The following is a 15,495-nucleotide window of genomic DNA, read 5'->3' on the forward strand; positions in this document are numbered from 1 at the left end:
CTTGGCCGGGCAAAGCTCGCACGGCCCGGCGGCGGCGGGGCCTTCTGGCTCCCCCGCGTTCAGAGGAGCGGTGCGGGCCCTTATCTCTGGCTGGGGCACGACATGGGCGTCGGGCACCGCGGTGCAACGTCGCCTGGCGCGCTAGCAGTGCTGGTGGTGGTCGCGTGGCCAACGGCGTGGGTGGTGGTGGGTCGCGCGGGGCCCAAACGTGGCAGCACATTTGGTGCGTTGGGGCTCCCGCGGCGAGGGCTGCGGCGGCTGGATTTCTAGCGTCAGATCGTTTGTAGGCGGCCTGGTTCGACCTTCGAGCCATCTTCGCGACGTCCGGCCGCTATCTTCGTTGAAGGGTTGGCCCTTCCCCAGCTGCGGTCCATCACTCGTCTCGCACTCGGCAGCAGGACCGAGCTCGTCTCTCGCCCGGCAGCAGGACTGACCTTGTCTCGCGCTCAGCAGCAGGACCGAACTCGTCTCGCGCCCGGCAGCAAGACCATGCTCGTCTCGCGCCCAGCGGTAGGACCGAGCTCGTCTCGCACCGGTGCCGCGGAACGGGTCGATGGAGGCCAGTTTTGGCCGACCTATTGGGTGTCGGCACTGGGGGGGCACCCATGGTTCTTTGGTTGGGGTTGCGGCAGATCTCGGGTAAGGTGGTGTCAAGGTCTTGGATGCCGGGGCGGCGGCTCTGGTGGTGGTTCCGCGGTGCTCATGGGCAGAGCCCGTGGCTTGGTGCTGCCCGGTTCCCTTCTTGAAGGCGTCATCGCGGCTCTCATTGCCCATCGTGTTGCTTCAGGGGAAACTCTGATCCTCGGATCGGGCAATGGCGGAGCTCCGGTGTCGTCCCCTTCCTGTAGGCGCCGCCTTGGAACCCATGGTTCGTCATATGCAGCTTCACCTCTTCGTGTAGTGTTTGGGTTGGTGTCCCTCCGCTCAGCGTCTATATATCCTGCCTTGGGTGTGTGTATGTGTGTTGTGGGGGTGTGCGTTTGTACCGGATGTTGTTGATCGTTGCTTTATATATAAAACGAGGCGAAAACCTTTTTGGGTAATAGAAGCGCAGGTCTCTGTGAATAGACGTGTCGGCCTTCGGTTTGGCCCAATAACCACCCTGCCCATACAGCTTTGTTGTTCAGTCGAAGAAACTGAATTACATCGAAAAAATGTTGAAGAGATTGAAAAGTATTTGATCTCTTTTCTTTAGGGGATGTATTTGATCTCTTTTTATCAACGTATACGTGAACAAAACATATTCTTTAGAGCCTAAAAAACCAGTGATGAACCGGTAAACCGACAGTCCAACCGATAAAACAGGCTCATCGGTTCAGTCACCTGTCCGGTCTTTTAACATGGTGGAATTCAAAGAAGCTCTAATGTGCATCCCTCTTATCCATGCGAGGTTCTTCATTGCTGAGCAATTTAAATATATCTGATCTAGACATGATCGTATTTTTATGTATATTGGAAGTAGTTTCAAGAAATAAAAATAATTAATAATTTGATTGGTGTGCGGAAGCTGACTAGTCTTTGTTTTCTGGAGTTGAACAACAACGAGGGTTGTGGCCTTGTGGGTCTCTAATAGTAGCAGGGATGTCCTCATCAGAGGAAAAGAACCTGCAACAAAATTGCATGGAAATATATTCCACAAGTAACCTCCAAAAACTGAAAAGAAAAAACGTTAATACGGAACGAAGGTAGTACCTGACATCAGGATAGCTTTCCATGATTAATCGAGATCATAACACAAAACTGCCAATAGGTACCCCTATTTTTTTTTTAAAAAGAACCGATTAATTGGATGATATTTGCGCTGTGGAAAAAACTTAGTACAAACTTCTGCTGACCTGAAACCGGAATAAAAAAATATATATCTTCGTTACACTCATGAACCACCATTTCTACCGCAATTAGGTCGTCCTCTCGTCACCATAGCGTAGGATTCCATCGTTGCTGCATAATAGAAATCAGCCAAATTTATCTGGATTTCAGTGGGTGACCAGCTAGCACGAGTTCAAAGTCAACAGCCGTTCCAGTTTGTGTTCATTGACAGCCCATTATAGTGGCGAGAAGGACCAGAAAGCAGCAGCTGAACCACACAAAGAAATCCACGGTACTGGAAACCCTACCACTAGTTGCCTACAATATTACAACAACGAAAAATATAGCTTGACTATTGGTTACCAGCAATGACAAAATGCTCAGTTGAAAGAAACATTTAACAACTAAATGATGTGAGATGTGCTTGGATTCTCTAAAACTTACTCCTGTGCCGATCTATGAGTCCTTGGCGGCTTTAATTATTTTCTTCCTGACTTGGGCAACATGTCTCATTTTCAGTCAAACTCATCTTCAATATTACTTGATGCATCCTTACAGACTGGGAAGAAGCAAGCCCGAAGGAAGGAACTAAGAAAAGTATGCATAAGACTCAGACAACAATTGGTGCCTAAGTAACTACAAGTAGCCTATCTCCGCTACATGAACAGCCAAACAAAGTAGACGCAAGTGCACCACTGCAAACCACATCGCATACCCACAAAATACAGAATTGCAGACATGCCTAGCAAGAAGATTATGTTCTTCAAACTGATCGTAAGCCTTAGCCTTGCTGCTCGCAGTACTGGCAATGGGGACGATCAATTTGTATACTCAGGCTTCACCGGCAGCAACCTCGCCCTTGATGGCAATGCCAGGATCACGCCGAGCGGTCTCCTCGAGCTGACCAATGGTACAGCTCGGGTTAAAGGCCATGCATTCCATCCAAACCCCATGCGCTTCCACAAATCTCCCGATGGCACGGTGCAGTCTTTCTCTGTATCGTTTGTGTTTGCCATCCTCTCCACCGACCCTGACTTGAGTGGTCATGGCCTTGCCTTCTTCATTGCACCAACCAGGAATTTCTCAGCTGCATTCCCAACCCAGTACTTGGGCCTCTTCAGTGACCAGAATAATGGTGACCCAAACAACCACATTTTTGCGGTTGAGCTTGACACTATCCAAAATTATGACTTAGAAGACATCAACAGCAACCACATCGGCATCAACATCAACAATCTTCACTCTGTGCAATCTCATGATGCTGGCTATTACAGTAATCAGAGTGGCATCTTTGAGAGGTTGGCACTCAATAGCCACAAGGCGATGCAAGTGTGGGTGAACTATGATAGAGAGGCCATACAGATCAATGTGACCATGGCCCCCATCAATCTGGCAAAACCTGAGAGGCCACTGCTTTCAACCACTTTTAATCTCTCGACAGTAATCACTAGTCCAGCATATATTGGCTTCTCATCCTCTACAGGCACAGTCAGCGCGCAGCACTATGTGCTTGGTTGGAGCTTTGGCATGGACAGCCTCGCTCCACCCATCGACATTTCCAAACTCTCTGAGCTGCCCCGTCTTGGTCAGAAGGCTCAGTCCATGAGATTACATATACTTTTACCAATAGGAATTGTGGTGTTCCTCTTTGCAGTAACTGCTACCATCTTTCTGCTCATACGGAGGAATCTAAGGTATGCTGAGCTATGTGAAGATTGGGAGGTTGAGTATGGGCCGCACCGGTTCTCGTACAAGGATTTGTTTGATGCCACAGAAGGATTTAAAGACAAGAACCTACTAGGTGGTGGAGGGTTCGGAAAGGTATACAAAGGGGTGTTGCCTATATCAAGATTCAATATCGCTGTGAAGAAGGTGTCACACGACTCAAAACAAGGAATGAAGGAATTCATTGCAGAGATTGTTAGCATAGGCCGCCTTCAACACCGCAATCTTGTCCAGTTACTGGGATATTGCCGGCGAAAAGGTGAGCTTCTTTTAGTATACGATTATATGCCAAATGGAAGCCTAGACAAATACTTATATGGCAAAGATGGAAAGCCTATTTTGGATTGGTCTCAGCGGTTTCAAATCATCAAATGTGTATCAAATGGATTACTCTACCTTCATGAGGAGTGTGAGAAAATTATCATACATCGAGACATCAAGGCAAGCAATGTGCTCATCGACACCGAGATCAGTGGGCGAATAGGTGACTTTGGTCTTGCAATGTTGTATGACCATGGTAGCGACCCAGAAGCCACACATGTTGTTGGCACCATAGGATACCTAGCTCCAGAGCTTGCACGCACTGGCAAGGCAACCCCATTTACAGATGTATTTTCCTTCGGTGTGTTCATTCTTGAGGTCACCTGTGGGCAAAAGCCCATCATGAAAGATACGGAGGAAAGCCATCTCATGCTAGTTGACTGGGTGCTTGAACATTGGCGTAAAGGTTCACTCAATGATGCAGTGGACATCAAGCTTCAAGGCGTATATGATGTTGGTGAAGCATGCTTAGCACTAAAGCTAGGATTATTGTGCTCTCACCCATTTACAAACATAAGGCCAACTATGAGGCAAGTCATGCAGTACCTCAACAAGGAAATGCCACTACCGGAGTTGATGCCAACACATTTAAGCTTCTGCATGCTTGCTTTGATGCAGAGCGAAGGTTTCAACCCTTACATCACATCACATTCTTCATCAGCAACGAGCTTTGGCACAATGTCAAGCCTTTCAGGAGGAAGATAAGTAGATGGCACACATATGCATCAATACTGCAGGGTGTGCTTGCTCATATGTTTGGCATGCACACATAACCGGATTTGTGACTGCAAGTTCTATAGTTCTTAAGTTTCACAGCAGTTATTTTCATGTGGAGATTGTGTATATAAATTTGATATTTGTTCAAGGCCTTGTAATAAATGACACAGTGGGTACATGGAGACAGGCTAAATCAAACAGGCACACAAACACGAAAGGAAGTGCTAGTCTATTAACTTTCACAACAAAATTACATGGAGACAGGCTAGTTTATTATAGTTCTTGTTGCAAAACAAGCTAGGGTGAAGATATTGTTAATAGTTCCATTACAAAAACAAGAAAGAGCTAGAGTGAAATTGTAATTTTGTTGTTCCAGATATCATGTTTCATTCCCACCCCCCTTGTAAGAGGCAAGGTGTAATCATGGCTTCCACTCAACAAGAGGCGCGGAACAAAGAGTAAGAATTTTAAGGTATATACTAAAAAAATATCTTAAGACACATTGTCCAAAGAACTATCTTAAGGGAAAATGACCGTTGTTCTCACTTCCTGCTGCCAACTGGTGACCGCGTTGGCGACCAAGGGTGGGCTCTCTGGAAAGAGGTACTCTACTGAAATTTTCTCTGGCAACTGGTTAGGGGAAGGCTTCCCAGTGCAGACCAGGTCCTCAAGCACCAGGGCCCTGGGGATGGGAAATATACCTGATCTGGTGAAGATGAGTATGTGGATCACATCTTCTTTAGGTTTGTTAGGGATGCAATCAGGTGCAAGTGGTCACCTGTGGACTTTGCACGTTAGGCAAGGGGTTATCCGGGAAAGCTCGTCGGGTTACTTGGCTCAGTTTCGCCGCTCTGCTTGGCCACTCTGGAACATTAGGAACAAGGCCCTTATTGGGGGCATCTTTTTTAAACACCCAGCTGACACCTTCTACAAATTGATCATGTTTTTGCACCTATGGAGACCTTTGTGCAGGCAGCAGGATACGTCGATGCTTGACCTCATCTCCAGTCTCTGGTGGCAGACAGCTTCGCTTCGAGTGGCTGCTGATGTGGCAAGCGTCGTCGACTCAGGTTAGCTAGTGGATCTTTGCGCCGGCCCCTCCCTTGGCTTTTATATTCCTTTTTATTTCAGCCTGTCTCAGCTTAGCTGTTGAGCTACTGCCTCTGGCCTGCGCAGCCCTATCTGAATTCTGAAACTCAGTTTTAAGACCTCTCAAGGGCTTCATTTACAGGCGACGGCCTTCTATCTAAGAAAAGAACTATATATTCTAACGTAACAAGAATTAATCATTTCCAATGCTGAACTGCTTTCTCTGGAGTCTGGATTCTAGTTCTCTTGGACTATTGGACATATAGGAGCTCATTTCAAGACAATTTGTTTTTTTCATTCTCTATAATAGAAGCATATGAAATCCAGAGAACTAGAAATGAGCTCTTTCTCTGGATTCTAGTTCTCTTGGACTGTTGTTCCCCTATGTGGCAGATGCATTACATGAAAGTCTTCCAAAACTTAAGTAGAACATATAAGTGGACAAGTTATCCAGCTAAGGGCTCCTTTGATTCAAAGGAATTCTATAGGATTTCTGGAGGATTACAATCCTTAGGAATTTTTCCTATGTTGGTCCATTCATTCATAGGATTAGATCCCGTAGGAATTTTTCCTGTGGCATCAAACACTCCTTAGTGATCCTACGGGATTCAAATGGGCATGTCACTCCAATCCTTTTCCTATGTTTTCAAAATCCTACGAATCAAAGAGGCCCTAAAAGGAAAGACCTCAAGAAAGTGACTGCAGTTATGGTTCTATGGCAACTGAAACCAAAGTCTAACCTCCACGTGTATTTCTTGAAATTTTCTAAATGATTGGGACATGTGTACACAGAAAGTCTGAGACAATTTCTCATTTGTTCATCTAATAAACTAGATTCCCCTCTGTGGCAGTGATCGAATTATATGAAATTTCTTTGTTCCAGTAATTAATTAGACAATGGCCGAACAATGGCGCTGAATTAAAAACAAATGCAGACATGGTTAGTATGACTTCAGAGGAACTGGCTACAGTGATGAACTGAAACCAAAGTCTAGAGAGCGATGCATTTGTTGGAACTTTCTAAATGATGGAGAAATGTGGATACTGAAAATTAGCAAGGAGACTTCCATTGGCGAGAACTAGCCTTCAGAGATACAGCGAATAATACCAGTTTTGTGCAGTTCACACTAACTTTAATATCGCTATCTGGTTAGCAGTTGGCTAGTGTGTTGAACAATAAACTATATGATGGTGACATTACTTTTAACCAAATGAGATAATGAACATTTCATGGAAATTAGACCATAAAGATCTTATTGAACTACAAAACATGGTAAACACCCCCTTTGTCAAAAATGCTCTTAAAGTAACAACCATGAGTCCACCACTAAAAGCTAGTATCATATTGGATTTCTCTAGCAGATAAAAAATTATAAATCCCTGTGATAATATTAAACCTTTCAAAGAAAGTTTTAGGAAATCATCTGGTCCAACATGTGTTTGAAAAAATCCGAACTAGTAATTAATGCCATTGGCCAGTTGCTATTGATAGGGACTCTCCCACAGATGACTAAGACCAACTTGCAAGTCATGCTAGCTGGCTGAGCCAATTCCACTAAAAGCTAGTATCATATTGGATTACACTAGCAGACAAAAAATTATAAATCCCTGTGACAATATTAAACCTTTCAAAGAAAGTTTTAGGAAATCATCTGGTTTAACATGTGTTTGAAAAAATCCAAACTAGTAATTAATGCCATTGGCCAATTGCTATTGATAGGGACTCTCCCACAGGCGACTAAGACCAACTTGCAAGTCATGCTAGCTGGCTGAGTCAATTCCACTGAAAGCTAGTATCATATTGGATTACTCTAGCAGACAAAAAATTATAAATCTCTGTGACGATATTAAACCTTTCAAAGAAAGTTTTAGGAAATCATCTGGTTCAACATGTGTTTGAAAAAATTCGAACTAGTAATTAACGCCATTGGCCAATTGCTATTGATAGGGACTCTCCCACAGACGACTAAGACCAACTTGCAAGTCATGCTAGCTGGCTGAGTCAATTCCACTGAAAGCTAGTATCATATTGGATTACTCTAGCAGACAAAAAATTATAAATCCCTGTGATAATATTAAACCTTTCAAAGAAAGTTTTAGAAAATCATCTGGTTCAACATGTGTTTGAAAAAATCCGAACTACCCCCTCCGTTCCCAAATACTTGTCTTTCTAGGCATTTCAAATGGACTCAACATACGGATGTATGTAGACATATTTTAAAGTGTAGATTCACTCATTTTGCGCCGTATGTAGTCACTTGTTGAAATCTCTAGAAAGACAAGTATTTAGGAACGGAGGGAGTAGTAATTAATGCCATTGGACAGTTGCTATTTATAAGGACTCTCCCACAGATGACTAAGACCAACTTGCAAGTCATGCTGGCTGGCTGAGTCAATTCCGCTAAAAATGAAGAACAGGCTAATAGAAGTAGAGGGCAACTGGAAACCATTGTTCACAGTTATGCTTGCAAAATACTATGTTCTTGCATATTCTTGAGATGTCACGGGTCACACCCATGCCTGACAAGAAACATAAGTGTTTTATTCCATGCCAACTCTTCTTCCTGTTCATTTGCCTCAACCGAGCATCCTTCACCATTGCTAATGACCAGTTTGTCTACTCCGGCTTCGCCCAAGCTAACCTCAGCCTTGATGGAGCTGCCACAATCACACCAGATGGACTCCTTGAACTAACAAATGGCACCTTTAACCTCAAAGGCCATGCTCTATACCCAACTCCTCTACACTTCCGCACGTCGCCTAGTGGTTATGTACAATCTTTTTCTATCAGCTTCGTCTTCAGCATCCTCTCCGCCTACCCTGACAAGAGTGCTGATGGCATGGCCTTCTTCGTCACCAGAAACAAGAATTTCTCCAGTGCGTTGCCAGCCCAGTACTTGGGGCTCCTCAACAACCAGAACAACGGTAAAGCAAGCAACCATATATTTGCGGTGGAGCTTGACACCAATCAAAATAGTGAGTTCCAGGACATCAATGGCAACCATGTTGGTATCAACATAAATAGTCTCCACTCTGTGCAATCCCATGATGCTGGCTTCTTTGATGACAAAACTGGTACGTTCAAGAACTTGAGCCTCATTAGCCGTGAGATGATGCAGGTGTGGGTAGAGTATGACGGAGGAGCTACAAAGGTCGATGTAACTTTGGCTCCCATCAAAATGGCCAAGCCTGCAAGACCATTACTGTCAACCATTTATGATCTCTCAACAGTTTTCACAGACACGGCATACATTGGCTTCTCGTCCGCAACTGGAGTCATCAACTCAAGATACTACATACTTGGCTGGAGCTTCAGCATGGGAAAGACTGCTCCTGGGATTGACACAACCAAGCTGCGACAGTTACCTCATGTTGGCCCAAAGCCTCACTCAAAGGTCTTAAAGATTGTCCTGCCAATAGTCGTTGCAGCATTCATCCTTATTGCTGGAATTATCATCATTTTATTTGCTCAAAGGAAATTGGCATATACCGAGCTACAAGAAGACTGGGAGATCGAGTTTGGGCCACATCGATTCCCGTATAAGGATTTGTTCATAGGCACACAAGGATTTAATAATAAGAACATACTCGGAGCAGGAGGATTTGGAAAGGTGTATAAAGGCATACTTCCTGCATCTCAATTGGAGGTTGCGGTGAAGAAATTGTCACATGATTCAAAGCAGGGAACAAAGGAATTCATTACTGAGATTGTTAGCATGGGCCGCCTTCGTCACCGCAACCTCGTGCAGTTACTTGGCTATTGCAGGGGAAAAGGTGAACTCCTTTTGGTCTATGATTACATGCCAAATGGTAGTCTTGACAAGTACCTGTACTGTGAACAAGAAATGCCCTTACTAGATTGGGCTATGCGGTTTCATATCATCAAAGGAGTTGCATGTGGCCTGCTCTACCTCCATGAGAAGTGGGATAAAGCTATCATCCACAGAGATATCAAAGCAAGCAATGTGCTTCTCGATAGCGAATTAAATGGGCGACTAGGAGATTTTGGCCTTGCAAAATCGTATGATCATGGTACTGACCCACATACCACACGTGTGGTCGGTACCATGGGTTACCTTGCCCCAGAACTGTTACGCACAGGCAAGCTGTCTCCTCTTACGGATGTTTTTGCCTTTGGCATATTCCTTCTTGAGGTCACCTGCGGGCAAAGGCCTGTCAAGCAGAACGCAAATGGCGATCGAGTTATGTTGGTTGACTTGGTACTTGAGAATTGGCAGAAAGGAACAATGGTGGATATGATAGACCAGAGGCTCCAAGGCAAGTGCAAAACAGATGAGGCATGCCTGGTCCTGAAGCTTGGTCTATTGTGCTCACAACCCTTTGCTAGCACAAGGCCTAGCATGCATCAAGTCATGCAATACCTCAACGGAGACATGCCATTACCAGAGTTCGCACCAACCGATATGAGCTTCAGCATGCAAGCCTTGATGGAAAACAGGGGATTCAACCCTTCTAGCGTGTCAAATCCACAGCTCATGACAAGCATTGCTACATTGTCAGGCCTCTCGGGTGGGAGATAAAAAAATATTCCTAGCCCTTAGCACTGTTATGGGTGTTTTATTGTATATTTTTCATGGGACCTTTAGCTATATATGGGGAAATACATTCTACTACTGGGTTGTACTCCCTCCATCCCATGATATAAGAGCATTTTGCAAGCTCGAGCATTTTGCAAAAGCTTGCAGAATGCTCTTATATTATGGGACGGATGAAGTACCATTTATGATAAATACTACAGTACCTATAATGTGTAAAACACATATATAACCATGTGTAATATTCCATTGTATAAGGAACTTTTATATATTGTTCTACAGTCTCATGGAAATACAAGTTGCAGCCCTAGTATTTTTTTTCCTCCCACCACACGTGCAACACGTGATCCCTCAGATCGATCATTTTTTTAGTGGTGTCACTAGTTTTTATTCAATCAAAATAGATTTTGGGACACAAGCAATATCAGGGAGATTTAGAAGCCACACACGGCGCGCTGGATCTAGTGACACGGCAGCTTTAGCTAGAGAATGGGCTTCATAATTTGTAGTACCTGTAGTCTTGTGATCCACACTAAAATCCTCATATTCTTCCATAGCACTGCGGTACTCAGTCTTGTACTCCCTCTGTAAACTAATATAAGAGCGTTTAGATCACTAAAATAGTAATCTAAACACTCTTATATTAGTTTACGGAGGGAGTAGATGGTTACAGTTGCCAAACAGTTCGTCACCACAAGGATCTTGCAAACATGTAGGCAGTGTGCCACAAGGATCTGCGCCATAGCTTCTCTAAAATTTCTGGCTCGGTTAAATCCTGTAGAACGACTGCCCCGTCCAGATTGCCCGGAACCTCCCAATTGGATCGGACAGTGAAGAAATTCCGCCTCGTTCCCAGTCCAGATTGGCCGGAACTCCCCAACTGGTGGATCTGGCCCGAGTGGATCGTCCCTGCCCCGTCCACATTACAGCGCCTCCGGGTCGTGCTTCTGCCCCGTTGCCCTCACCCCTCAGCACCGGTCGCCACCACCTCCCCAGCACGGGCCAACGCCCTGCACCCGGACTCTGCTCCGCCCCGCCGTCCAATATCAGCCGCCGCCAGCAGCAGGCCCTTTCAATTTTGAGGCTCCAGTTCTAGGGCGCTGATGCCAGATTAACTGAGCCACCAACGAGCTCTCACGGCAATTTGAGCTCCTAGACCGTCGGATAACATGTACTAGATCGGAAGCGCGCCTTGGCGCGGGGTGCCGGTCCCAACGTTAGCTCCTTGCTTAGTGGTAGCCCAGACTTAGCATATGCATTCAAGTACTAATTTAATAGATGCTCAAAAAAAGCAAGGTACACACAGGTCTATTACTGATGGTATCGGCATAAGTCCGAAGACAGAACAGAGCACACAACATATATAGGAAATAAAACGTATGATACAGTAAACGGATTAGAAAACCAACATTAGAGCCACAGCTTAACTTGTTCATAACTTACATCAACCACGGAGTAGTTAATCCATCAGAAGCACCATCTCATGGCACTGACCATACATCGTTAGCAACCAAGAGCTAAACAAACACCACACAAAATAGAAGGCCAATGCTGATCATAGTACCAACAGCGGCTGGTCTTTCACAAGCACCACATTACAGTTTTCTAGGGTCGGTGTAACGGAACATCGCATCGCAAGTATTACGGCACGACAAAAAGGGACAATGGACCTAGGAAGAAGCTTCACCATCTAACACACGTCGAGACGTCCATTCGCTAGACCATCAATGCGAGAGCACATCTAACTAACACACCGTGGTCCTGCAATAACACAAGTTCAAGTAAGAGCCAAATCGTGTACAACATAGGAGGCGGCCGACGATATAAAAGGTACCTAGCTGACACACCAAAATAATGATCCGCCTAGTGCCGTTTGGACTACAGCTTGGCCCTTTTAGTCGCGGACGTCTCGTCTTCATCCGCCACCACGCTTTCAGTTGATTTGCTTCAAGAACAAATAACAATTATGTACAAGAAGTAGAAAAATGATGCATATATTGTTAAACACTCGTATCAACCCACACCCAGATACCTCAACGTAGCAGCAAGCTCACCACCGAGACCAGCAGAGCGTCATCCAGTTTTTCGAGCCCCTAGCAGGCATAAACGAATATTCCTTGTCAACTGACCACCAGACAACCATGTGAATAGGTTTGGATGTATTTTCACCAAGCAAACGAAAGGAAATACCTGAGCACGGCCATCGGAAAACAAGGGTTTACACAACACAGACTAAGGTAGACCACTTGCTGGCACTCTCTTTATACCGACACTGCAGGTCACAGACCCAACAAATTCACATCACATATCTGGAATCGTTTGTTTACGCCATCTTGGATCATTTTTGTTGGAACAACTCATACCTTTTGTTGACTGAGGTCGGGGAAGAATTACTCTTCTTTCCTTCAGGGGTGGTAAGTTCATAGAAAAAATACATGCGGCAGTAGATCAATACGGTCAAGGCAAATGCATAGCTGTTGTCTGTCCCTGGAGGACAATCTTTTCTACAGGAGAGAACTTGCCCTGGAGCCTTTAGCAATAAGATCAAGAACATAAGCATATGACCAAATCAGGCAAAGGACAGCACATAATTAGCGCAGAGATAAACGGATAGCATGTACCTCTTATGGAAGTCTATCATCTCAGAAGTGTCATCATTTATGTACCACCGACACGCTGCACTTCCGCTCACACCCCTTTGACCTACAGACCGCAACCAAAGACATAGCACGTCACATAAACAGACATGGGCAAAAGAGTAGCCATCTAGTCAACCTAACAAGAGTTCTTACCTTCATAGGCCTTCACCAGAGTTCCAACAAATAGTGCAACCACTGATTCAGTCGAGCCTAGCTCGACAATGTAGTCTCCCTGAAAGGTTGTGGCACGTTCGCTGCAGAGCACAACAGTTATCTGGCACCCATTGCACAAAATATAAACAAAATATACTGAAAGCAATGGCAGGCTAATAGAGACAACAACACAAACAATAAGCACCTGACAGGGCAAGATGGCATACCTTAGGTCCATGATATTGATACAACGCTTTGTGGAAGGCTCGCTCCTGCTCGAGCTATGATACTGAACAACATCGGATACACCGGTGATAACGCCGAGCACATCTAGACAACCAGAGAAAAGGAAAACATCTTACGGGCACACACAACAAACAAACGAAGACAATGATCGTGTAGGCAACACACCTGTGAAGAATTCAGGTGTCTCGAGAGGTGCGGGGAGGCGTGACAATTTAGTGAGTGAGTAGGTGCAGAAGGGAAACTGAGCTTCTGGATCAGTATTAGGATCGGGCGTACTGAACCTATTGAAGCTGAAACTGAGCTTTTGGATCAGTATTAGGATCGGCCGTACTGAACCTATTGAACCTGATCATGTGTATCGCATAGACAGGCTTGAAACAAGGTTTGTTCAGGAACACCAAGAACTGTGAAATGTCATATGCACATCCTGCCTTTAGTTTGCCCATAAACTTAGGCACAAGCTTCTCACCAATCTCAGCATAGATGTGGTTGCCCTGCCAAGAAACAACATGCATCAATTACCAAGCATAGAAGGCTGAAGAAAATTACAATTGATGCAGGCGCCGAGGCTGGAGAAATCATATACCTGGGCATCCAAAAGGATCATGTCAGTGTGTTTGATAAGACCGTCATCAGCGTCTACATGGTGCTGCCACAAATGCGAAACATACACACGGATGGTCAAGTTCCTGTCCCCGACAACAAGAGACTACAGACCAGCCATCGCCATCTACAACAAAAGGGTCATCACCAAAACACACGACCACCTTAAACTAAATAAACCAGTATGACATAAGCCACACCAATACATGCAAACACTCAAAATATCAACCCCACCATACGGAACACACTTATTCAGCCATCGCCAAATGTCGTGTAACAAGATATCATCCAACTCACAAAAGCATGCCACTGACTACCAAAATGAAGACCGGTGTCGTATACAAACCTAGGCCATCCCTGCGGCCTGAAAGACCTCAGGAAAAATGTGGTTCTTTGAAAATCCTTATATTAGATGCTAATGGCAAATGTTTTTGGTCTCAGAACCACATTTGCCATTAGCATCTAATATAAGGATTTTCAAAGAAGCTCTTGAAGTAACACGAGATAGTGCCACATACAGCTGCCCGTGCGTAAAAACAGGACCCTTAAGATATATGCCAACAGCAGACAGGGTCTGTCCCTGGCTCTTATTGGTTGTCATGGCATAGCACAAACGAACAGGAAACTGGCGTCGCCTAAGCACAAAGGGTGTGTTTCCTTTCTTCGCCAATAACTCAATCCTGGGGATATAAACGGTATCACCCACATTGGAGCCAGTCATAATAACAGCCTTGATAAGCCGGTCGCCCAATTCTTTTACGATCAACCGGGTACCGTTACACAAACCATTTGCCTGGCTAAGGTTTCTAAGAAGCATAATTGGAACACCAACCTTAAGAGTCAGCCTATGGTTTGGGAAGTTTATAATTTTAGTTGCATTCAGGTACTCAACTGGATAATAAACTTCTTTGTCTCTAACAGAATCTGCAGAGTCGTCAATAGAATCAGCACTTAAATAGTCCCTGCTATCAGTAGGAACCAATCTAATAATATAGTCATTAATATCCTCAGCATGGTCGTTGGTAGGAGCTAAAATGGCTCTCTCTTACAAGTATCCAGAGTTTAGGTACTTGAGTAAAAAATCATCATAGACAGAAGAAACAATAGCAGCTATTGGGTCACCGGTCGTACGAACCAAGAGGTCGTCCAGTATCTGTATCCAAGAAGCCTCGACATCATCACCTCGCTTTGTAACAGGCAGCTTCCCCTCCCCCAGATCTAGAACCCATCTGCTAAACAAGGCAACATCCTGTCGCGCCTGAATATCTGCCCCAGGGACAAATAAGCGCATGTTAATAGAAAGTGACAATTTCCGAACAGAGCGCCACAACGGGGAATTTGTGATCGCTGCATCAATAATCTGAGGCCTAGTACCTCCCTCGACGACCGGTAAGATTTGTCTAAGGTCACCACCCAAGACCATTACTATTCCACCGAACGGAACATCTGCAAGATCTGGATTACCCACAGAGAGGACATCACGCAACGTTCTATCTACGGCCTCAAAGCATTTCCTATGTGTCATAAGCGCCTCGTCCCAAATAACAAGCGAAGATACCATCATCAACTTACAAAGCATAGAACCTCTTTTAATATCACATTGTGTATTATCCTCAAGAAGAATAGGTATTTTAAAG

The 15,495-nt window shown here is 44.8% G+C and overlaps 2 protein-coding genes across 2 annotated transcripts; both read left to right on the forward strand.

Moving 5' to 3' along the window:
- The first annotated feature begins 2,547 nt into the window (after positions 1 to 2,547).
- Positions 2,548 to 4,749, forward strand: LOC119281562 (L-type lectin-domain containing receptor kinase SIT2-like). The gene has a single exon (XM_037562057.1). It carries the CDS (start codon positions 2,548 to 2,550, stop codon positions 4,558 to 4,560), a length of 2,013 nt encoding a protein of 670 aa, XP_037417954.1. The 3' UTR covers positions 4,561 to 4,749.
- A 3,313-nt stretch (positions 4,750 to 8,062) lies between these two features.
- Positions 8,063 to 10,273, forward strand: LOC119281564 (L-type lectin-domain containing receptor kinase SIT2-like). Its single transcript, XM_037562058.1, has one exon. It carries the CDS (start codon positions 8,139 to 8,141, stop codon positions 10,200 to 10,202), a length of 2,064 nt encoding a protein of 687 aa, XP_037417955.1. The 5' UTR covers positions 8,063 to 8,138; the 3' UTR covers positions 10,203 to 10,273.
- Positions 10,274 to 15,495: the final 5,222 nt, after the last annotated feature.

Source organism: Triticum dicoccoides, chromosome 3B (genome assembly GCF_002162155.2).
Source record: "Triticum dicoccoides isolate Atlit2015 ecotype Zavitan chromosome 3B, WEW_v2.0, whole genome shotgun sequence".
Lineage (NCBI taxonomy): Eukaryota > Viridiplantae > Streptophyta > Magnoliopsida > Poales > Poaceae > Triticum > Triticum dicoccoides.

Excerpts from the sequence above, each read along its gene's own strand:
- LOC119281564 (XM_037562058.1), top strand. The coding sequence starts at position 8,139 with ATGTTCTTGCATATTCTTGAGATGTCACGGGTCACACCCATGCCTGAC.
- LOC119281562 (XM_037562057.1), top strand. The coding sequence starts at position 2,548 with ATGCCTAGCAAGAAGATTATGTTCTTCAAACTGATCGTAAGCCTTAGC.